At 39.2% G+C, this 23,523-nt stretch overlaps 1 protein-coding gene across 1 annotated transcript; it reads right to left on the reverse strand.

Annotated features, from left to right (window-relative positions):
* Positions 1-1,068: 1,068 nt before the first annotated feature.
* RAD21 (RAD21 cohesin complex component) lies at positions 1,069-22,973 on the reverse strand. The gene is made up of 14 exons (XM_064154181.1): positions 22,817-22,973; positions 18,126-18,299; positions 16,254-16,383; positions 14,085-14,184; positions 13,077-13,183; positions 12,059-12,262; positions 11,402-11,527; positions 11,111-11,233; positions 9,681-9,904; positions 9,211-9,373; positions 8,099-8,250; positions 6,433-6,582; positions 5,428-5,511; positions 1,069-2,892 (listed from the first exon to the last, which is right to left on the reverse strand). The coding sequence occupies exons 2-14, from the start codon at positions 18,267-18,269 to the stop codon at positions 2,701-2,703; spliced, it is 1,899 nt and encodes a 632-aa protein (XP_064010251.1). The 5' UTR covers positions 18,270-18,299; positions 22,817-22,973; the 3' UTR covers positions 1,069-2,700.
* Between the last annotated feature and the right edge of the window lie 550 nt (positions 22,974-23,523).

The following is a 23,523-nucleotide window of genomic DNA, read 5'->3' on the forward strand; positions in this document are numbered from 1 at the left end:
CAAAAGTGATGACAAAAACATCCTAGATTATTGATATGACAAAAAAAGGCAGAAAAGCTATCTTTAATTCTAGTCTGAGTGCCCTTGTTCCCATACTACTCTCCCTTAGAGCTGTAACAAAAGGAACAAAGAAATTAAGGCCTTTTTTTCCAGGGCAGGCAAGTTGTATACACACCCCCAGGCTAACTCAAAAGCAGTATAGTCACTTCTGTGTGGAGCCCAGGTAAAGTCAGCCTATGAGAACCAGGATGGTTCAACTTCCAGAGACAGTTCATGTCAAACAGAATTCATGACCTCAGACTCTATATAAGCTCTGCAGGTAACCCAAGTGACTCCCATGGGAGATGCTCTGCTTCTGTAGGCTGGAATCCAAGTGTTTGGATCTACCAGAAACATATGACTTTAGAAGCACTGACCTAACTGCCTTCCTATAGGGTCCCTTCAGGTATTAGAAGGCTGGAGAGGCACTTTTCATAAGGACGTTGCCATAGGCAATAGGACTGTGGCAAATGATTTTCACCTGAGGGAGAGTAGGTTTAGACTGGATCTGAGGATGAAGTTCTTCAGTACAAGGCTAGTGGGACCCTGAAACAGGCTGCCCAGGGAGGCTGTAGATGCCTCCTCCCTGCAGGCATTCAAAGCCAGGAGACCTTGAACAGCTGAATCTAGCTGAGCAGCATCTCTGCCCATGGCACAGAGGTTGAAAGAGATGATCTCTAATGTTCCTTCCAACCCAAGCAATTCTATGATTCTATATTCACACTGAGGCAAAGGAATTCAAGCTGGATGTTTTCTGGCATTCAGAACGGGCTGGCATGGAGACGAATCACATTTTATAGACAGTCTCTCCCAGCTTTCCACAGAGATGTTCCTAGCAACGTAAAGCTAGAACAAAACCACAAGAGGGTCAGTAAAACAGCAATACATCTATTTAGATATTCAAGCTTTTGAATATCTCAAAGAGCTAAACCATTATACTTCTACTCCCCAAACCAAAACAAACCTCTAAGTGGTAGGTCCCTACTACATAAAATGAAAGGTGTTTGAACAAGACACAGAGCTAATACCTAAGAGCTTATAACACAAATTTTATTAGAAAAGTTATACATAACAGCATCAACTATTTTCAAGAATATTAACCTTGAAAAGCAACAAAAACGGACTAAAAATGTGTAACAAGAAACTAATGACCCTTTCTATAATTAAACATTCAAGTTATCTACAATGTCTCTTTTTACAAGGGGGGAAAAAATCATGGTTTTACAGGCACATGTCGAAAATAAAGCTGCAGTAACTTTATACAATTAACTTTTTCAAGGATTATTAAAACACGGTCATCATGTAGTCTCAGATTTTTCTTTTTAAAACATTCACATAATTTTACAGTTGAGTATACACTGAAATTTCAGAGTCCCAAAGTTATTTCACAAAGTGCCAACGTTAAAACCAGAACTTTCTGTGTGAATAATCTTGCCCTAAAAAAAAGTTAAGACAGGTTTCCATAATCAACATATTCACATAATTTCTGGTGCTACCTGCTCTAACTGTAAAGTTCCATTCTTTGTAAGTAGAATCAAATGGGACTTCTTTTGCAAAACTGATAAAAACGTTTTGAACACAGCAGTGTGCATTATTGGGAAAAAAATGATACCAAAACCATAAATATATCCAAAGATCCATTAAAACGATACACAATTAAGTGGAACTGTGCCTGTTTGCACTGTGTATTCAAGTTTGTTGCCCTTTCAGTACAGGTGGTATCAAGAGTTTATCATCTTTACAAAGGCAGTCTGGTCAACTTATCTTACTCTCTTAGCTTCTTATGCCTGCTTAATAAAAATCAGATAATTTACAATCTAGAAGTCCGTTTTAAAAAGTCTGGAGTATATACACAGCTCTAACAAACCTAAGTCGTTTTGATAGCTTCAAAGTCTAAATGAAACGACCAGAATTTCTAATTTTCTTATTTAACAGTAATTAGCCATTCTCAGTAGTGGACCATCATGAGGTGAAAAGGAATGTTCCGTCTAAAATGCTTAACACGTTCCATCTTTTCATGTACACAATAGTATCACGGAGAGGAAGTGCTTTCCACAGACACCCATTTCCCTTTAGCATCAAGGGCTACAAAAATCTGACTGCAAAAATGCAGTGACAAAGCAAGCTGACATATCAGGCACTACCTTTTATATTGGCAGCTTTAAAGACCCACAGTACGCACAAATATCTAAGGAACGGGAAAAAAAAACCACTACTATGAGAAGCAGACCGAACATTTTAGATGAGTTTGGCAAAGTTTTGGATCAGACAATAGGTTAGCCATTCAGGCTTCCTTGTATAGGTTAAAAATACTGAATCAACTAGTCAAATTATCATAAAGACGTTTCATTGATACTCAACATTACATGCACCAATATTGCACACAACTGCGCCGAGTCATTAAAACAATCTTCACCTGGGTCCTTGAGCTCTCTGGTTTCTGCACTTGGAACTGAAGCCACCCCACCCCAGCTGTTTCACAAAAAGTTTAAAGTGGTAAATTTAAAATACAAAAACCAAAATAACCCGAAAGTAAAACCAAGGACTTTTATACAGACAGTAAAATCTAAGTTTTCTGCAATGGTCTTGTGGGCCCTACAGATGGGGCAAAAGGTGTACGCACTAGTGAAACAAACACTAGCTCTGCTTTATTCTAACCATTCAAATAATGTGAAACCTGGGACCAGGTGTTGCAATGATGTCACTGTAAGGCTCCTCCTGTGTCAGCTCTATAGCTTGCTGTTTTTTAAGTACCAGGAAACTGTAGAATTTCGCAGCTGCTTGTTTTCTATTTGTATTTCTGCACAGCTCGAGCAAGCTGATAGATTCTGCTCCAGTTTTAGCAAGAGCTCTCTGAAAAACACAAATATCGATACCATAAATTGAACACATCAAAACAAGCAAAACTGTTTGATGTCACCGCCAGGACACTGGGAGGGATTGAGAAGGAGTTAACATTGGACAGGGACATTACAACATGTACATGAGAACTTCTATATGGATCTAAATGAAACCTAGTGGGCCGGCCAGAGATGTGTGAACAATCAAGCTTAGACCTGTTGAATTTATCCCAGAAACAGTGTAGTATAGCACAAAGCTTTCTTTTTGCACCAATAGCTAGTCAAGCCTTTTTTCATTATAAGGCAAGTATTTTTTCAATAGGAATAAAAGAATTCTGGTTAACTTTTCAAATAATTAATACAAAAAACAATCATGATCTGTTGCTTAAAACAAAGCCTCAGGAGCTAGGATTCTGTAAAAGACAGCTAATTTTCCCAGGGTGAAAGCCTGCTTATTTCTGAAACTCCTCTGTCTGAAACTACATACCCAAATCACTCACATGTTTCAAAAGTCTTGGCCAGAAAAAAAGAAGGAAAAAAAAAAAAAATCAGGAAAACACATCTGTTTGCTGGCTAGGACAACTACTGACGTCTTCGATTTGAAACAGAACAGTCTGCTGTGGAATATCTACTAGATGAAAAGATATTAGGCTGGCCAAACCAAATTACTTTAGATTAAACAGATCTTAGCTTCGAACCTTGTTACAAACTTAATGCTTCAGCCATCCAGTGTGATGCTCTTTTGGGCACAAGGAAGAAAAGAACTGAAACAAAGCCAGATATGGTCCAAAGAGAATTCTGAACTATTTTCAGAAACTGATCAGAGGGGAAAATATTACACAGAATTACCAACTGAACATCTGTACACTTCAAAAATTACTTTTAAGTAACAGCTGTACTGATTTAGGCTGGGACAGAGTTAATTTTCCTCACAGAGCTCATATAGTGCTCTGTTTTGGATAGCTTGTTTTAGAGCAAGCAGGCTGGGAAAGCAGAAGTTTGGAGGGAACACAGTCAGGACAGCTGACCCAAAATGACCAAAGGTATATTCTATACCATATGATGTCCTGCTCAGCAACAACAGCTGGGGGAGATAAAAGGCTATGTGTGTGCATTCAAGGTTACAGCATGTCTTCCTGAGTGACCATTAGAGTTAATGAACCCCTGCTTTCTTGGAAACGGCTATGCCTGCCTGCTCCTGGGAAGTAGTGAATGACATTCTTATTTTGCTTGCATGCAGCTTTTGCTTTGCTTTAAGAGGTAAAAATATGTCTGTCTCTCAATCCATGGCTTTTCTTGCCTTTACCCTTCTGATTCTCTCCCTCATCCCCACCAGGGGTGAGCGAGCAAGCAGCTGTGTGGGGCTGAGCTGACTGTGAGGGTTAAAATACAACAACAGTTTAAAACAGTTTACAGTATTGCTTCAAGTGTAAAAAAGAACTCAGTCACATTAGATTACAATGTAATCTGAACTATTTAAGTGTCATAACTATTTAGAAATTTAAAATTAAGGCCTCACTGTTTACAGAGATGTTACTAGTGTATCAAAGAACTATTTGCGTACATTTTCCAAAAATATAAAGCTTTTCCTTGACTATATCATAGTTCTGAAAAAAATAATACAACTAAGTCTCATTTTACAGAAAGCTCCCCCCCTACACTTTATTGTGTCTATGAAATGCCAGTAATGACAATGAGCTTTTATCAGCAGAGATGGAGTCTGTCAATGTCACAAAAAAAGTAAGGATGACACTGGAAAACAAAAAAAAAGCTTAGAGAAATTAAAACACTTCAGTGACAGCACCATTTCAGGAATGCAAAATGTTTAAGGGAACAAAGGGGTAGGAACTGCAAACTAAACTGAATCCTGAAGACGGTCCAAAAATATATGTAATATGCATACAGAGACCTATATGCAAACATCAGTTTGCAGTAATTTCAAGTGTACATTAGGGGCGCTCAATAATCTTACCAGAAGAGGTTCTTTAGTTCTGGCAAGTGAGAATCCATCCTACAAAGATTATTTGCTTGTGCAGACCAAAGCCAAGTGCTGAAAGCTATTGCTACAACTCACCCAAGGATCAGATTCCCACAGTTGTTAATAAATTCACTTTATTGTAGCATGGAAGTTTTCAAACCAGACTAGCCAGGAATAAATATGTTGTGAAATGTTTTTGTTCCTAGACCTTGATGTGATTTGCCTAAGGTCACATAGCATCAAGTCAGAGGTGCTAAGATTTCATTAAAAACACAACCAAATTATTTTGTAGTTTGAATTTCTCAGAGTCTTACTTGCACACCAAGTGTGGACACAAAGACGGAAAAACAGCTAAACAAAATTTTTTTACTTCAACCATTCTTTGCAGACCCCTTGACAATTATATTATCTAATCAACTGCAAGTACTCATTTTTTACACTCTTAAGACAGAACTGGTATTTTAAATCTGTAACACCTATTGCAAAGTAAGTTCTTTCTCAATCTTTTAACTCAGGTCAAGTGTCAATGGGCACACTCAAAAGCTACTCTAAATGAATTATCAAGAGTACCTGAAGTCCATGAAGCATTTGTTGAGTCCTCTTGTTCCATCTCCTTTCTTCTTGATCCTGATCACCCCCTGTGCCATCTTCTTCCTGCAAGCAGACAAGATTGACTTGTTTATTTGTTATCCACCGAGTTATGAAAAGAAAGGTATTTCTAGGTATCACTGCAGCTTCTTTCCATCAAGCCTTAAGGTATATACAACCTGAGTTACAAGACACATCTAGAAGAGACAGGTAAAGGAATGGAAGAAGAAACATCAAATGGTTGCCTGTCACTTATGATCATGTCTCAAAATGTTATGCTGACACTTAGTAAAATAAAGTTCAGTCATGACAGCTGAATGAGAAGAGACACTTTGGTTTAATCTGGGACCGTTAGTCCTGAACATGGCATCAACACTGCTTTTATTTTACAAGCATTAATGAACACAGACAGGTTCTCATTACACTGCAGAAACAGAACCACTGAAAAAGGAAGACTGTTGCTAAAAACTGTGAAGCTGGCTGCAAGAACTTGGTTCCCCATGTCCTAAAAAACACTCACCTACACAGAGCTGTACTTGTTTATGGAATGTCTGTGATACAGGGCTCTTAAAAAAAACACCACCACAAAGTGACACATGTAAGCACTGTCTGCTTTGTCTCCCACTTTAACTCAAGAACTGCAGTTAGCACATTTGATGATGTGGTTGTCTTACAAAAATCTGCTTTTATTAAGTGATATGAACTATTTAAGATGTAACAATGAAATTAAGTTCAAAATTTCTTGTATAAAGCATAATATATAGAGTGGTTTAATCCAACCATGTATGAAAACAAGACAACCATCTAATTCAAAGCAGAATGCATATGCAATTTATAAAATGGAATAAAACAGGATGTTAATGAAGTAATCTACATTCCCAAAGGTTATAACTGCCCAAGTAAGGACTGAAGAGTTATTTCTTATGTAATGAATTAAATGTCAAACAGTGCTGGGGAGCACAAAACCTCTTACAACAGAGTCCTTACCTCCTCCTCTTCCTCCTCCTCTTTCTCTTTTTCCTTGTCCTTCTCTTTTTCCGGCAGAAGTTCCAGCTCTGGTATTAGCTGGCAAATGTTTTGGGGCTCCTCTGGAGGCATTTCTACAGGTGGTATTTCCAGCTGTTGTGCTGGTGGATGCTTTAAGAGTACACATTACAGTTAAACCAATAGTGTCATTTTATCAGTGCTTTACAATAGAACTATAGTGTCACAAACTGGTTTCACAAAATCCAAATCTCTACATCAAATTAGCCCTTTGTCAGAATTTTCCATTTGGGAAAAATTCACAACATTTTGCTTTTTTCTGCTGTCCATACATGCATTTTTAATCTTTTGGATTCTACTCACATCAAAAACTACAATGCTACTATAAAGAAAAAGGTTTTCCAAAAACTTCACTTAGTACACCACCCAAATTACTCATCTCATTTCTTGGATCAGCACATGAAACATTAAAATCCCACATACCCAGAAGCAGTGCTACATGAACACTAACTCTCTGGAACAACAAGACATCTTTGAAATATCAAAATGTTCTTCTTTGCAATGCAAGCATGAAGGCAATGAAACACTGGTACTTTTGTGAAGTTCCCACAAATATACAGTTGATTGGTGCTCAAGTATCATGATCAGAGGAGATTTATATCAGGAGGAAAATTCAGAAAAGCAGTTTAACAGGATTTGTCTAGTCAATTTTAATAGAAGAAATAGACAATATTCTCTCCCTAGATCTATATGCAGTTAAGTGCTGGCAAGTAAAGTTACCTTGACATCTGAAACTGTTTTTAAACACATCCTAAAAGTAGTTCAGAATAACTTCTGTTTTACAGTCACAGAGCAAGTATCACTAGTTATGTTGATAGAGGCCTGATCTGGTTGGTGTGATCAAAAATTCCCAACACACCCCAACAGCACTCAGCATGGTCAATGTCAATTTCACCCAATAACACCAGCCAAGAGGAACAGCAGCTGCCATCCTTTTTAAATGATCTAACAATCTTGTTCTACAATAAACCACCTGCTAAGCCAAGAAATATGTGAAGAGAGTTAAAAAATGCACAAATACAAGAAGTACAGCATAAACCAGGACTGTTCTCACCAGGTATGCATTGAGAAGAAGAATACACCTTTTATTTTGTCCACTTTGTCCCCCCTTCACAAAGACGTTTGCTTTCACACTGCATCACAGCATTTTCAGCACAGGTGGACAGCTAGTTTCTGAGTCTACACAGAACTAGGAAATCTTTCCTGAAGATCGTTTTTTTTTGTGAACCCTTAACCCTGGAACACTAAGATTACCTTAAGAAGGAAATCTGTGCAGCCAGCACATTCCCTTTTTGTCAGTGAAAGCTGTTTGTATACATGTGCCCAGCAGATGAATGATAGCTTTAAAAGCAATATGCTTTTACTGCTTAGAGACTTTCTGGAAGAAGCAGTACCATTTCTTTATCCTATTTTAAGATGTTTCAGTAAGCTTTCCACTGAAACAAAACACCAAAAATACTACCCAGGGACAGAGATTCTGATACTGCTCCAGCATCTCCCAAGATCACAGAAAGCCAGTGCTTCAAATCTGTGCCACTTCTTGGTCAAGACATTACCCATTTCTCATTCTCCAAACAAAATAAACTAGAAAATTAAAGATCTTACTCACAGGTAATGCTGGCTCTGGTTCTACTTGCTGCAGTTTGCGTTTAACACCTGTCTGAGGTGGTGGGGGTGGCATAACAGATTCATCCAGGTTGGTTCTGCTGCCTTCCATCATCGATTCTTGCAAACGACTTGGTTCTTCCAGAATAGGTTCATCTACATTCCACAACAATCCCAGTTTTAGACATTTTGGTACATTACTAAGTCTAATTTACTGTTAAATTAGAATTAGGCGTGGACTGCATAACTTCTGCTGCAAGTTCAACAGAATTATTACAGATACACATACAACCCAATCCAATCCCTATTTAATTGGTATACATGTGCATACAACCCAATTCAATACCCATTTAATCCACGGGATCAAAATGAATCTTTTAAGTCTCTTCTAGGAAATAATGTTCTATTAGGTCACAGGCTGTTTATCAAGCTAAACAACCATTACAAAGCTGACTCATTCAATAGCTTTGGTGAACAAGTGTGTCCAGCAGGTCTATGGAGGTTCTTCTCCCCCTCTACTCTGCCCTAGTGAGACCACACCTGAACACTGTGCCTAGTTTCAGGCTCCCCAGTTCAGGAGACAGGGACCTGCTACAGAGTGTAGTGGAGAACCACGAGGATGCCTTGGAGACTTCAGCATCTCCAATACAAAGAGAGACTGAGAAACCTGGGGCTGTTTAGCACAGAGAAGATTGAGAGGAGATCTTATCAATGTGTACAAATATCTGAGGGATGGGTGTCAAGTGGATGGGGCTAGTCTCTTTTCAGGAGTCTGCAGCAATAAGACAACGAGCAACAGCTACAAACTGAAACAGAGAAGGTTTCACCTCAACATGAGGAAAAACTTCTTTACAGTGACAGGGACAGACACCCAGAACAGACTGCCCAGAAAAGTTGTGGAGTCTCCTTTTCTGCAGACTTTCAAAACTTGCCTGGATGCATTCCTGTGCAAACTACTCTAGGGAATCCTGCCTTGGCAGGGAGGGTTGGACTCACTCTCTGGGGGTCTCTGAATGTCTGGTAAGGTTCTGTGATTCTGTGACATAATATAAAGCACAAACAAACAGGAAAAATAAGCTCCAAGGAAAAGCATAGCATCTTTAACAAGATACAAACCAATGACATCTCTTTGCTGCTGCTGCTGTTGTTGCTGCTCCTCTCTGGGAACCTCTGGGTTTTCAAAGTCTTTAAGGAACTCATCAAGGTTGTCAGCTTCTCCGCCTTTCCTTCTCTTTCTTAGGTCTTCTGGTACCAAAGGTGTAAGACAACGTGTGAAGAGCTACAGAGGAAAAGTTAATTATTCACTACTGTAGTTCTCAGTGTCCTTCATTTCAAAGCAAGTAATTACGGGCTACCCTTTCCCATTCTTAAACTCCTGTACAACAGCAGTAACATTAAAAAAAAAAAATCAGTTATATTTGTAACTGATAAATATTTCAGGCATTGGTGTTATTTCAGCTGTTTTAACAAAATTTTTCTTTAAATCAATGAATAATTCTGTATCATCATTTATATGCTGATACTTATATACAAGGCATAATCCTGAATAAAGTCCATTCATAAATAAACTTGTACAAAAGTATTACCTTCAGCAGCCTGTTGTTCCACAAAGGCTGAGCAGGCAGAGAGAAAAGCTTTTCAACTCCACCCGTTTCTTTCCACATCATCAGTTTCTTAGTAGGAGGTGCCAAGTCCAAAGTAGTAACAATATCAGAGTAGTCACTTAATTGGGCTCGGATAGTCTTGCTGTCCAGTTCTTTCACACTGTCCACAATCAGTTTTCTCTTCCTCTTTGCTTTGGTCTCCTTGACTGATGAGATTATCAAAATCACGAAGGTTAGCTTAAACAGTAACCTCACTGTAGAGAATCTTGCATGTTTTAGAGATCTTACTGTCTATGTATAAAGCTGCATCAAGAATCTACAGCAATGTCAGCTTTGGAAAAAGGAGTTAAATCAGCACTACAAGAGTCCAAACACTGTGAATGATATCCCGTAACATATAAGTTCTTCTGTGTATACTCATAGTTCTACCAAAGTTCTATCTAAGCCTCAACGTCCTCTGCTGTACATGCTTCCCTCCCTCACGGCTTGCTTGTCAGGCTGACATTTTTCAGGAGTAAACAACTGATAGGTAAGGTCCCTCTAACCAAACAGTCAAAATACCACAGCAAGTTTTTGCTCATAAACCTTGCTGAGCTTTGGAAGTGTTAATGTGGGTGATTATCTTACCTGCAACTGTCAACCTGCTCTAGAATAGCCCTCTGCAGCAGACCCTGAAACTCTGGCAAATGCTACCTGCTGGTCCCAGATGATCAGCTATAGCACATCTGTTGCTAGCTTGCCACCAGAGGGCAGCACTAACTGCTTGGTCAGTTAAAAAGCCTTAAGTCAGGGCCTGCAGTTCCCTCTGAAAACAGGACAGAGTGCTCTTTTCCCATTTTAATTTATATTTTAATAAAGCAGGGTTCTGTTTACAGTGATCCAAACACTGTAGCAGTTCAAATAAGAAAGTGTCTTACATTAGAGAAAAACACAAGCAATTTCACTATTTAGTGGAACTCCAGAGATGAATTTCCTGAATTCACCAATTCATTAAAATGATGAATCACTGTAAGAGCCCTCATTCTCAGTGTAAACAGTCACTTCTGGCCAGCGAACACAATGTATCAAGAACTGTGCTGCACTACAGATACTGTATTAAAGACATAATGAGTTCCATTCCAACTCAGTATATTTTAACTACTCTGTATATCAAACTCTGCAGTATCATGCTGCTACACACACAGAAGGCAAAAGCTACAAGCTTGTAACCTCCAAGATCATCCTTGTAAGCTACCTGCCTGGAAAGTACTGGAAGGCTACCATTAGAATAAAAAGGAACTCTGGTTTCCTGATCCCTGGTTTCCTACTCTTCCAAATAGACTAAGCAGTAGTGCTAGACATTCATTTCCATTGCACTGAACTAAGGTGGTCTTTCGTGACCCAAGTAAAATATTCCCAAATAGTTTACTCACCAGTTATGTCAATTGGCTCCAGAGCAAAAGCTTCCTCCTCATTGGGAACAAGTGTTGTCTGATCAGTCATAGTTGGTAATGGTTCGACTGGATCTACTGAATCGGGACTGTCTGGTCCGCCCACTGCCAATGAGAACAAGCATCTTGTACTACATGAAAACATTAACAAGCATCCCCATACCTTAGAGTGGTTTACTACATTTCGTACTTTTGAGATGAACATGCTTTTAAAGAAGTAGAATCCAAACTAAATTAGTTGAAAATAATTCTAGATCTGGTCTTAGATCTTACTTGATACATTATCATCATCATCCATATCATCATGGGGAGGCTGCTCTGGCATTGTTACTCCACTTTCTGAGAGCGCAGGAGGGTCATCAAAGATACCACCATCATTATTGCTGAGAAGTTTGTCATCTGCAACAGCCATGCAAACAAATCCATTATGAATCCACAAATTTGTGAAACAAATACAGATAAATTTAGAAAGTAGTACAGGTAAGTTTATGAGAACAAAGATAGTGTAAGGAACAGAGAACCAATACTTTTGATGCTGACACAGAAGCTATTACAAGTGTTTTTTCAAGGTGCAATTCAGCTCAAATTTTGAGATAACCACTATTACACTGCACTAAGTTTCTTAGTACTTCAGAGAAGCAATACGATTCTCAACATAATTAAACCCCTGGAAGGAGTCAAAGAAGAGTTGTATATTGATTTTTCTCTAAGAATGTTATGTACAGAATGGAAAAACTGTGGGTGATTTAATTTTGCTTCATATACCAGCACTTAACATATCATCTATGTTGCTTTAGCACTCACAACACAGAATTCCAATACTGAAGGCAAGAGAGTCACCTTGGCAAAGGAAACACTTCTCTGTCCCCTCAGGAACTAACTACTGAGGCAGAAAATAGGACAGAAGAAAAACAAATTCCTCAAACATACCCAATATTCCACCATCATTTCCTTCTCCGAAATTATCATCTTTGTATTGGTCTTCATATTCCAGGTGATTGGATTTCTCATTGAGGTGACTGGTGCTCTGTTCAGGTTCCAGTAAGAGATTGGAAGCACTGGTGCTCACTAGCATGTCATCCTCAAACGCACTGCCTTCTCTCATCATCTCACGATCATCCATCCCAAAGTCACCTGCAAGAACACGATTTCTCCACTTTAAATGCTGAAGAACCACAATAAAAGCTAATCAATCAGCTACCTAGCTAATCATCTGCAAAGGCCTGACTGTAAGACCAAACCTCATTTGAGCTTAACTGCAGAGTTAATGACAAGACATAAGGAATTGTGCCCAGCAATACCATAGTAAGAATACTGTTCGTGAAATTATTTTAGAAAATAACCACCTCCTTTTCAAAGCATTTTATTATACTTATTTGAATTGATTTTAGGAGGATTCTACTAAATTTTTGCTGCACTGAAACTAAAGAGGAAGCCAGTATCCAATCAACACCACCATCAGTATCTACATTACATTGTCAAAAAACATAATTAGATTATGCATGACATTATTGTACTCTGTAAACTACATATTCAAGTATAACTGTCTCCAGGCTTTGATTCAGATCTTAGAACACTGCCCTTGAAATGCTATTGACCACTGACTTCTTCAGCTTTAGAAAACTCACAACAGTTTCTGACTGAAAATGTCTATGATTAAAGCAACACCTAACCTTGCATTTGCAGCATGCTTTGAAAATGATGACTGACACAGTACTTCAATTAACCAACTGAGTATTCTTTAGCTTTTTATAGGCAGCTAAAAGCTTGATGAATATTATAAGACAAGCTTTTTGGGAAACATTACATGTACAAAATAATTAAATGTATGGGAGCAACATTTTTGTTCTAGTTCGTTTTGTGGGAACTCTATAGTACTTTCAAAATCATAACTTTACTAAAGTAACCAAAACTAGCTCAGTAACACATTATAATGCACAATTTTTACCAAAGTCGTTATCCTGGAGAATACTGATGTTGCCTACTTCTTCTCTCATTGTGATTTCTTCCACTCTGCTCTGGTTCAAGCTGAACTGCTGGGCCACATCAATATCACTTAAACAGAAGGCAATTATTAAAAACAAACCAACCAACCAACCACAACTCCATTAAAAAGAGTAATTAGCAACTGATAAAGACTACTTAGATAAATGTGAAATTGGTTCCTAAAATTAATACCATATACACTTCATTAATGAAAAATATGATTGTGAATATGTAATAGGAAATGCTACATAAAACAATGACACTATTCATGGTTTAAACCTAAATTGCATTCATTTCTGGGAAACATGTATCAGTAACCTCTTATTCCTTGCTATGCTGGAGTCAGCAGTTCTAAAGGCCAAATTAATAAGCAACAAAACACTTCTCTCTCCAACTGCAAAAGATATTAGTGCAATTTATCAGTAAGTTAACAATCTCTGTCATGCACTGTTTCCTAGATGTAATTTCAGAACCTGAGTAAAGCAACTTGCATCCCAGAAATTCCATTATAACTAATCCAAAAGGGCAATAAAAATTTTGTAAAAATCAAAAACTATTCAAACTGTATACTTGTTACTATGTTTTAAAACAACACATTATCATTACAAAGTTTTAAGAACTGCAAGTGCCAATACAAAAGGTCAAAGACTTTTCCTTAAAACTAGTCTCATCTGATCATACGTGACGTAGAGTGCCTAGCACAGGAAAAAAAAGAAAGTGATAATGCATATCTGAATTTTTTAAAAGCTTCTGTAAGGACAGCTTTAACTTCAGTTAAAATTGCCTGCTACTATGAACTTAAGAATTAATACCACAATGACTGCATATTTGCTTGCTATTAAAAGACTTAAGAATAAAAGTTATCTACAGACTTTAATTTGGCAATGAGTTTGCTGCTTAAAAATCAAAGTTATCCTCATCTAAAGTCAAATATTTGCATAAAAATAAAAAACAAACAACCCAAGCTTACTCTAGATCAGGAAGTGGCTGGTCAAAATCATGAAATTCCTCAGGTAATGTAATAGCATTATAAGCAGCCTCTCTGTTTTCCTCAGGCAAATCGACAACCCCTGCAGAGAAGAACACTCAGACGTGAGATCCCATTCCTTAAGCACATTGGAACACACAGACGTGAGATCCCATTACAAGAACAGTGTTTTCCCCTGTTCCTTAAGCACTGTTCTCTCTGCAGTTTCTTAAATTGTCAAACTGAACCAATGCTAGGAACCTACAAAAACACACTTAATGTTAGTATTGGACTCAAGTCTAAATTTAAAACTACACCCTCAAGCCCTTGTACTGTTCTGTACAACCCTGAAAGCCCCCAGTTGGCTCAATGTTTATGTAGTACAGTGCAGAGCTGTGTAGCTAACACAGGTGCTGTACATCGACACAACTATCTGCTATGAAATCAATTCACCACGATGCTCCAGGTGAGATAGTTCATCTTGTATTATGGTTTGGGTAAAGCAGCAGCAACACAGTATGACCACTTTGCTACTGCACATTTAGTCACTTCGATTAGCTCTGAAAGTCCTAACACATTACTGAGAGTACCTGGGCCACACAAACTCTTAGGCTTCCACCTTAAAAAGAGATGGATTACCTAAACCGCTCACACACATTTTCTTCTCCCGAGGTGCTTAATCTGCTTTCTGTAGGCATTTTCAGACCATGACTATCAGATTAGGCACCACAAAAAAAGTGCCAGTAGTTGGTGCCTCGTTTTTAATCCAAAACCTTAGAGGTTAGGACACTTCAAAGTGAATGGGGAAGGCAAGTTCAATTCCTACTGTTACTTGCAGAAAAGAGCTTTGTATTTTGCCTTCTGACCCACACAATACAGGCAATTCTGAGAAACACTTTGCTCACATGCTCTCTCCTGCAATAGATAATCAAAGATCCACTGTCCAGAGAGATTAGGAATAAGCAGGATCTTCACGTGTCTTTGTACCTGACTAGGAATGAAGAAACCTAGGCTGTCCTTTCAAGACCATCCAATAATTTTACCTGACAGCTGCTTAAAGTAAAACCTATAACTGATTTTCAGAGTAGACTGCATAAAGACAAGGCCTAAGCCGCAGAGCTGGTAAACTAAGAACGATGACAAGTCCTTCAACTTGTTTCAGGTCAGCACACCATTTTACTTCACCTTCTACACCCACTCTCAACAGAGTGGGAAAATTGGGAAAACAGACTGCCTTGTGAAATTAAACCAATTTATGTGTTCAACCAAGGAAGTTAAATGCAACAGAAAACAAAAAACGGGCAACAGCCAACTAATTGCCACTGAAAGCCACATAAAATTCAATGTTAGAATCACGCTGTGAAGATTAGGAAATTAAAATAAAGGCATTATACACCTTAGCTTTTCTTAAATTTACTGTTGCACTGACTTTGAAGACTTTTAAAGAGTCTTCCCTAAGTTCAGCTTTTTAATCTTTTGCACTTGCAAACTTAAAAATAAGTCAGCAGCAGTGAGTATCCAGCAGCATCACTCCAGCTGGAAAAAAGTTTCCCAGTCCAGAACTCAAAAAAAGTATCAAGCATAAGCCAAGTAATTCACCACTGGATGGGAAGCCATTTCAGGTATCACTATGACTTCTCATCTTCACAGAGAATCTTAAGAGTAACAACAAAGGGGGAAAACATATCTCAATACAAAAGGGAATGCCTCTTTAATGCACATTACAGTCACATTATTTCTGGACACTAAAATAGCAAAGTGCAAAAAAACCAACCAATTCACTTTTGTAACTCATGACAAGGCAATCTTCATCTCTGATGGGAAAAAAAGATTCCTTCTGTGCTTCTACTGAGAACATGACCTTTTTCCCATTTGTGACAGAAGGTAAAATCCATGACATGTATCCATTTAACATCATACAGCAACATTCAGTCATACTTGAGATTTTACTGAATCAGTATTAATAAGGAAAACTTTGATTATGAATACATAATGTTTTTGAGCATACAACTTAGCCACACAGCCAGCATGAAGCTGCAGTAAAGAAAATAACTTCCGTAATACAGCACAACTTTATCCAATTCTTGCACAGATAGGAAGGCAGTATATACCTTAATAAATATCATTATGTAACAACACAACTTTTCACAGTGCTTAGATAAAGATAGATACCTGGACGAAAAGCCATCTTAATCTTAATGAAAGCCTCATTACAGTCTGCAAGAAGATATTTTGCTTTCCTGTGGTAGATTCTAACAACACCTAGCAAGAGATGTCCTGAGGTTCGAAGTGCCATCTTCACCTAAAAACATATTGCACAATCACCCAATTAGATGTAACCTTGCTTTTTCTTCCATTAAAGAAATTTCAGCCAGCTTCTGATGAGTTTCAGCAACATCAAACACCCAACACAAACAAAAATAATCAGAAAAGAATGAAACCCAAGGCGTCCCCCTGTCCCTATGTCTCTGGCTCCATCTCCTCACCCTGTCCCCATGGTATCCCCAAGGTGACCCTAAGCATCTCCAAGGTGTGGGACAGTTCAAGATGATTCTCTACATATTATTAACAGATGATGTGGCAAACATCACTAAGTAGCAATCCACTCCAGGAATTTCCAAACACTGCTGTCCAGAAAAAGAAAACAAAAGACAAGAGAAAATGTATTTGATCACACTGCACTGCCATAAATCACAATTTGGTTAAGTAAAATTTGGTTAAAAAGTGTTACTTGTTATCTGTCCATTTCCTGTCCTTTATTTTAAATTTTTATTTATTTTAAATTATTAAAATAAACTTCTGGGGAAGGACTCCTTTTGAGTACTTCGGTCTAGAAGAGTAGAAGACTTGTCTTTAAGGGTCCATGGAATACACTGTCTGCCAGAAAGACAAGTCATACAGAGTTTAAACTTAACCTGTAAGCATTCAAAGTTTTTATTGCATACAATGTCTTTCTGCTACTCCAGCTGATCAAAGTGTTACCCAAAGTTATATACATTATATGTATTTCATATCAATTTCTCCTTTTACTAAAAGAATGCTCACTAGTGAGTCCATGAACATTATCATCTTCTTTCTAAATCCTTTCAGACCTGACACTGAAACGAATCACTGCTCTGGAGTAAGAGTTCTATGTGATTGTTGTACTACACATTTATTTCATTTACTCAGCTGTTCTTCCAAAATCCTGAGCTGCATTACAGAAAGGCTGTTATATTTGCATCCACCAAAATAAAAAAATCTTTTTTTCTTTTGAAATAGTCTTACTGTCTTGTAAGAAAACCAGTATCTCTTAAGTGATAAAAATCAATCATATCAGTTCACTAGTTCTTAAATGGCAGATTTCTTTTTCATAAGTAGTAGAGGGGAGGAAATAATTAAAAAAACCCAAGTTTCTCAAAAATTTCTCTGATTTCTCAACAGCCATCCGAAAGTGTTATGTTCTTTCATTTTTACTGCTATCCATTTACTTCCCAGAAAACCAGAGACTACAAACGTCAAATGCAAGGCTTTTAAACTAGGGTATTATCTATCCTGATTATGCGATGATAGTTTACCATAACAGTACAAGTTACCCTGATACTTCAGAACTTTTGGGCATAACTAACCAGAAACAGTCTCTGAATGTAGGTCATAAACAAAACCAAGAATATCTGAGTACCATTTCTACAGGTCACAGTAACAATAGCACTGAAAGTGTCATCATAAGGCCTTTAGAAGTCACTTCTCAAAAAGCCTGGGATTGCCTCTTTTTCAAATATTTGCTTCTAAGTCATGCATCAAGATACAAATCCCCCAGTCATATAAAGCAAAACGTTTTGTAACTATATTGCACCACACTTTAGCACTAGAGTAACTGACAAGAAAATACTCTTGGTAATCAAAGCGTCAATAGAGTATTCCACATTTGAAGAGACCTTCCCATCCTTTAAAGCAGCAACATTAAGAATTTTATTTGTTCCAGTGACCCAAACAGCAATGACCATCTGTACATACAAATTCTTTTCACTACAAGGTAACATTATTTCAGTGTAAAATAGGTACCTTTGGTGAAATGATACTCTCCACGCTGCTCTCCAGATTACATTCAAAAACATGGGCTTTGGTTAGCTTCTTATCCCAGTGGGCCGCCAGCCAGATTTTGGCCAGCGGCCCACGTTTGCTCAGAACAAAGTGGGCATAGAACATGGCTCCAAATGTCTAAAACAAAGTGCAAACCTGTAAATAGAAAGGCAAAAAAATCTGTAGTTTTTTTTGAATGAAGAACATCCTTTATGAGAAACACACCTCTTACCACAGCAAAGCATGTGTTTACTTTTCAATCATTAAGGTCAGACTATTCATATAAAATATTGCAAAAAGCCAACACTTATAAGTGGTGGCCTTGTAAAGGCATATATATTTATGGCAGAGGAAATATAAAGCAGGGAAAAACAATGACCATTCATGTAATGAAAAAAATGTTAACCATCCCACAATTTGCTTTAATAAATGGGCTTTGAAGGAATATAAAGGATAGCAAAACTTATCTTTGTAGTGGTATCATACTCTATACTTGTACCCACTTATAAGTATCATTCACTGACCAAAGTAATGAAAGCTTTGAATTTCATCTGCATTAAACAGAACAGAGTTGTCTAGACAACAGAAGAGACTATGAAGCTTATCTGTCTTAATGACAGACCGGCCACTGATTCTGTTCAAAACCAAGAGTGACAGTGCAGAGGATTTAAAGGAAACTAAGGCTATGTTCAGCTTCAGCTCAAGTTAACAGAGTAGACAGACAGGATTAAAACTACTCTTCAGAGTGAAGTTGATTGCTTTGAGTCATAACAAAGCTACACATGAACAAAAAGTTCAAATGCCAGTTTTATCTGTTGAGATTGTGTGAGGGCTAAAGACAGCACTGCACGAAGATGGACGTGACCACACTTTTCTAGGAACCACAATGAAACAATCTTGGAAGTCTCTTTGAAGTTATCTAAACAAAAGTACTTTATTCCCCCCTGCCCAGTGTTTTGCAAGACATCACACTGACTCAAAAGGCCAGCAAATAATTCAATCCCTCGTGTGTTCTCAAAGGCCTTACAGTATTTTTGTATATGCAAGGCTGTAACTTTGCAGCACAACACTCTGACATCTAGAATTGCTATCACAACCACACTCTGCTCTGGTAATAGCAAGCCTGCAAATTACCTCTAAATATGAAGAACAAGAAAAAATACAAATATATCATTGATGAAACCACACTTATATTACTCCACTAAAAGCTTTCCACAACAGTTGCAAAAAAAAAAAAAAAAAAGTGAAAAAAAAGGTGCTTGTACACACAGACTTTGTATAACATCAGTGAATGATGTGTCAATCATCAAAATACCTAGCATGGCCTTCAGAAAACTTCAAATATGCAGTTAACTGTAACTCTGAAAACATACTGTAGATTTCCTGTTAAATTTGAAACACACTACTTGGAAAACTCAGGTACAACTTACCACTTTAAATCCCAAACAGAAAGGATAATATGAAAATAAGACAAACCACTACAAGATAGCAAAGAGAAAAACAAGGTTCCCCAAACGTGAGGTGTTGGGATCACATCAAGGTTAATGATTTCCCAACTTTTTTATTTTGTTAAACAGGCACGTGGTTCACTTCTTCTTGCCTTTCAAAGAACTGTCAATCCAGTTCTATGTACTCCCCATAAGGAGGCTTAACATATAGCAAGGGGTTTCATAACATATCCTTCCTTATCAATAAAATCAAAGAATGGAAGATGAAAAGCACTGCACCAAGGGATGGCACAGAAACACCTCTGAGGTGTTTTGTAGGTTTGACTCAGTACTGGAGTTATGTATCTAACCTAAAACCTGTTTGTAAGGCTAAAGTATTTTCCACTTCCAAATTCCAGCAGATGCTACACTCTGCACCATAATACCTGGATTACAGCAACTGTACAAACCCTACCTTTACAGTTCTAAGATGCAGAAGTTCAGATACCGTTGTTTAGTACATCAACAATTCTTACGACAGGCCCTAATGGTTACTCTCTCTTCAGAGTTTTTTTCCTTTATTTCAGACTTTTTGTCTGGTCTTTAATCCATAAAGCAGTATGCCAATGAAGTGGGATACAAGGAAAAGAAGCAGATTTTTTTTGGCATAACTTCAGACTGAGATGAATGTTAAAGGAACTACGATTTTCTTGGAGTAGCAGAGTGCTCATGCAGACATATAAAGCAGATGTCACTGGCTGCCAAAGAAGGGCAGTTGATGGCTCTTTAAAGCTTAAGGTAAAATAAAACTGCTAAGGATTTTTTTAAATGACTAGATATGAATGAGGACCTTAAAACTTTTTCTAAGAACTAAGGTTTTTTTTCTGTCTTGCCTGCACTGCTCTGAAGCAGAAACAGTATGTACTGACAAGACCAGGTGAGACCAAATCCTGCCAAATTGTTCTTCTAAAAAACTTTGCACTTGATTTTAATTCACTTTAAATTTGCTTCAATGTGTCATACTTGTCCTCAGGCTCCTCCACCTAAATCTGTCCTCAACAACTGCACAATTTTTAGTATTTTTATTAAAAGATAATTGATGCTTAAGACACAACAAGAAACTTCATCTTAATTATCAATCCACAAATACTAGGTTTTAAAATCCTTCTGCATATTAGAATGGCTATCTAAATGCTGATAAACACCCTAATGTAGCTTCAGCCACATCTTCCAAGACACTCAGATGACAATAATACTGCAAACATAGAATATTCACCACATCTTAATTTGACCGTGGTTCACTCTAGCTCAGAAGTCCACTCATCTGTCACTCTACTAGGTCAGTTTATGTATACACGCACACCAGTTCACAAGTTAAGTTCGGCCTTCAATTTCTTTTTTTGTCACCTACACTTGTGCCTGTTCTAAGGCCACTGCAGAACCACATTCATCCACTGATCCGCAGACAAATTCCATGCTACAGTTTAAAAATAAGCCAGTCATTTGAATTCCTTTGTTCTTAAACTATCTCTCAAACTCTCATCTCTGGATCCCCTCTACACACATGGTTCTCCTCCCAAGTTTTTTCTTATCTAAATCTGAGCAAATATCCTGACCTTGCCCTTAGATTCAGTACGTCCACTCATCCCATGGAAAATAGTATTTCAGAATCCATCTCGATTATCCAAACTGTTTTGCTAACTCTATTTCCAACTCAATATACTTGCAGAAACCACCTATCAACGCACTTCTTAAATGTACATAAGTTAAATAAAGGGGAATAATTCCTTGTATTACTCCATCTTTTGCAGCAGTTACTCCTCTGCAGTGTTCACCCAAAAAGCGCCTATAAACAAAAAACAACACTTTGCCTTAAAGAAGTAAAACTTGTGTATTAACCGAGGCAACTAACGTAATTTCTGTGGGAAATCCTATGATATTAAAAACGCTAATGGCAAGACAGGACTAACTTGTGTGGTAGTTTATTGTAGGTCTTGCTCACTTTTTGCTCCTCCCTTTATTTCCCCCAGCACACTTATTCCCTCTCCAGTTAAAACTTTAGATCAGTGGGCTCTCTTTCCAAGTTTCACAGTATGCAAAATATTTACAAACGGATCCTCACAAAAGAAAGTGCAAGATTGGCCCTACTAATGCTTTTAAGTTTCCTTATTTTTGATATAATGGATTTTGCCGAGGAATAAATTAATTAAAGCATATACTTATTGCACACATTCACACAATACGGGCCCAAACGAAAAGGTCTCCAAATTTACTGTATTTTCTTCCATGTGTCTAAACGTAACAAAAAGCCATTTTCACTGAAACAGCACAATGCAAGTCAGTGATCCCAAACTGCCTAATTTGGGGAAAAAATATATCTTCTTTTATACTTAACAAAAGCCTTTTATTCAGAGAAAACCTAAAATCTGTAGCAAGATTTAGATGACAATAAAAAAAAATTCCTCAAATAGACATTTTTAGAAAAACCTTTAATTTGCAGATCAACAGTTACAATGTCCTAAAAGGCAACTCTTGTGCTACTAGTGAGCATGACGAGAACATTCAAAAGCCTGCTTTATCCAAGCGAGAAGTTAAACTACATTAGAAAATAAGAGACAAGCAGACGAACTTTGGTCCTCTCCCAGTCCCCCGACTGCAGCAGCCCAGCAGCTCTGCCGACCCTTCGCCAACCCACAACTAGGGATCCGTTACGTTATTCCGGCCACGAGACCCCACGCTGCTCCCTCAGCTTCCTCACGAAACGGCTCTCCGGTGGAAGCAGGTCACTGCCCTTCTGCGCGTGTGACCGCTTCGGGTTTACAGGCCGTCCGCACCGCGGAGCACACACCCCACCCCTTGCCTCCTCCCCGCCAGCACACGCTGCGCTCCCCTGCGGGGTTGTGTCCGTGCCGCCGCCAGGCCGCAGACAGGGCCCTACTGCGCCCAGCCCCAGAGCTAGACACCCCAACCACTCGGCTCTGCGCCACGGGTGCCCTGACAGGGCCTCGCCTCCCACGGGCCTGACGGGCCCTCATCTCCCGTTGCCCCTCACCCGCGCGCATCAAGAGGGGTCGGCTGAAGAGCCTGTGCGACTGCACCCAGCCTCAGAGGCCGCCAGTCGAGCTCGAGTAGGCCGGCAGCGCCCCGAGAGCCAGGCTGCGGCTAGTTCCCGCCACGCCTCGTCAGACGGCAACAGCGAACCGAGGCGTCCAGCGGTAGCCAGCGCGGCCAGCGTCGCTTGCTTACCCTGGTCCGGTGTAGGAGATGACTGGTGCGGCGCCTGACGAGGCCGGACTCGGTAACCGCTCCGCTCCTCCTCTCAGAGCCGCTCACTCAAACAAACAAGATGGCGGCCGCAGCCCTTCCTGCCGCCCAAAGCAGCCGTTCAAATCGGCAGGATGTTTACTGTTAAAATGCCCCTTCCCCCGCGCCGCCGTGCCGCCCACAGCGCCTGCGCGCCGAGCCGCGGGAGCCGGGCACCCGGCGGGGCTCGGCAGCTGCGCCTGCGCCCCAGAGGGAAGGGCGGAACAGCCAGGCTGCGTGAGCGGCGGGGCTGAGGCCGAACGGGTGGCTGAGTCTGCGCGGCTGTGCGGAGCCAGTGGCGCATCGCTGCTGCCTCGGGGAGCGGCGGAAGTGGGGCTGGGCTGGGCTGGCAGAAGTCAGCGAAAGTCTGCGCCGGTAAAGGCGCATTGCTTGCTGCTATGGGAACACCACTCACAGCGGTGAACAAAAGCCTCACTCGTAAAAGAATAGCACAGCATCGTAGGATATTACGGGATGGAAAGGACCTATGGAGATCATCAAACCCTCTGCCAGAGCAGGACCATACAATCTAGCACAGATCACAGAGGAACACATCCAAACAGGCCTTGAAAGGCTACAAAGAAGACTCCACGACGCCTTTGGGGAACCTGTGCCAGTGCTTTGTGACTCTTAAAGAAGTTTCCCCTTGT

The sequence above is a fragment of the Pogoniulus pusillus genome, chromosome 14, assembly GCF_015220805.1.
Source record: "Pogoniulus pusillus isolate bPogPus1 chromosome 14, bPogPus1.pri, whole genome shotgun sequence".
NCBI lineage: Eukaryota > Metazoa > Chordata > Aves > Piciformes > Lybiidae > Pogoniulus > Pogoniulus pusillus.

Bases quoted from the DNA above. Each gene is read 5' to 3' on its own strand.
- RAD21 (XM_064154181.1), bottom strand. From the start codon at position 18,269: ATGTTCTATGCCCACTTTGTTCTGAGCAAACGTGGGCCGCTGGCCAAA. The intron at 11,234-11,401 runs GTAAGATCTAAG...TCTCATTGGCAG, and splicing joins TGATGATGATAATGTATCAA to TGGGCGGACCAGACAGTCCC. The intron at 6,583-8,098 runs GTGAGTAAGATC...GTACTCTTAAAG, and splicing joins AACCAGAGCCAGCATTACCT to CATCCACCAGCACAACAGCT.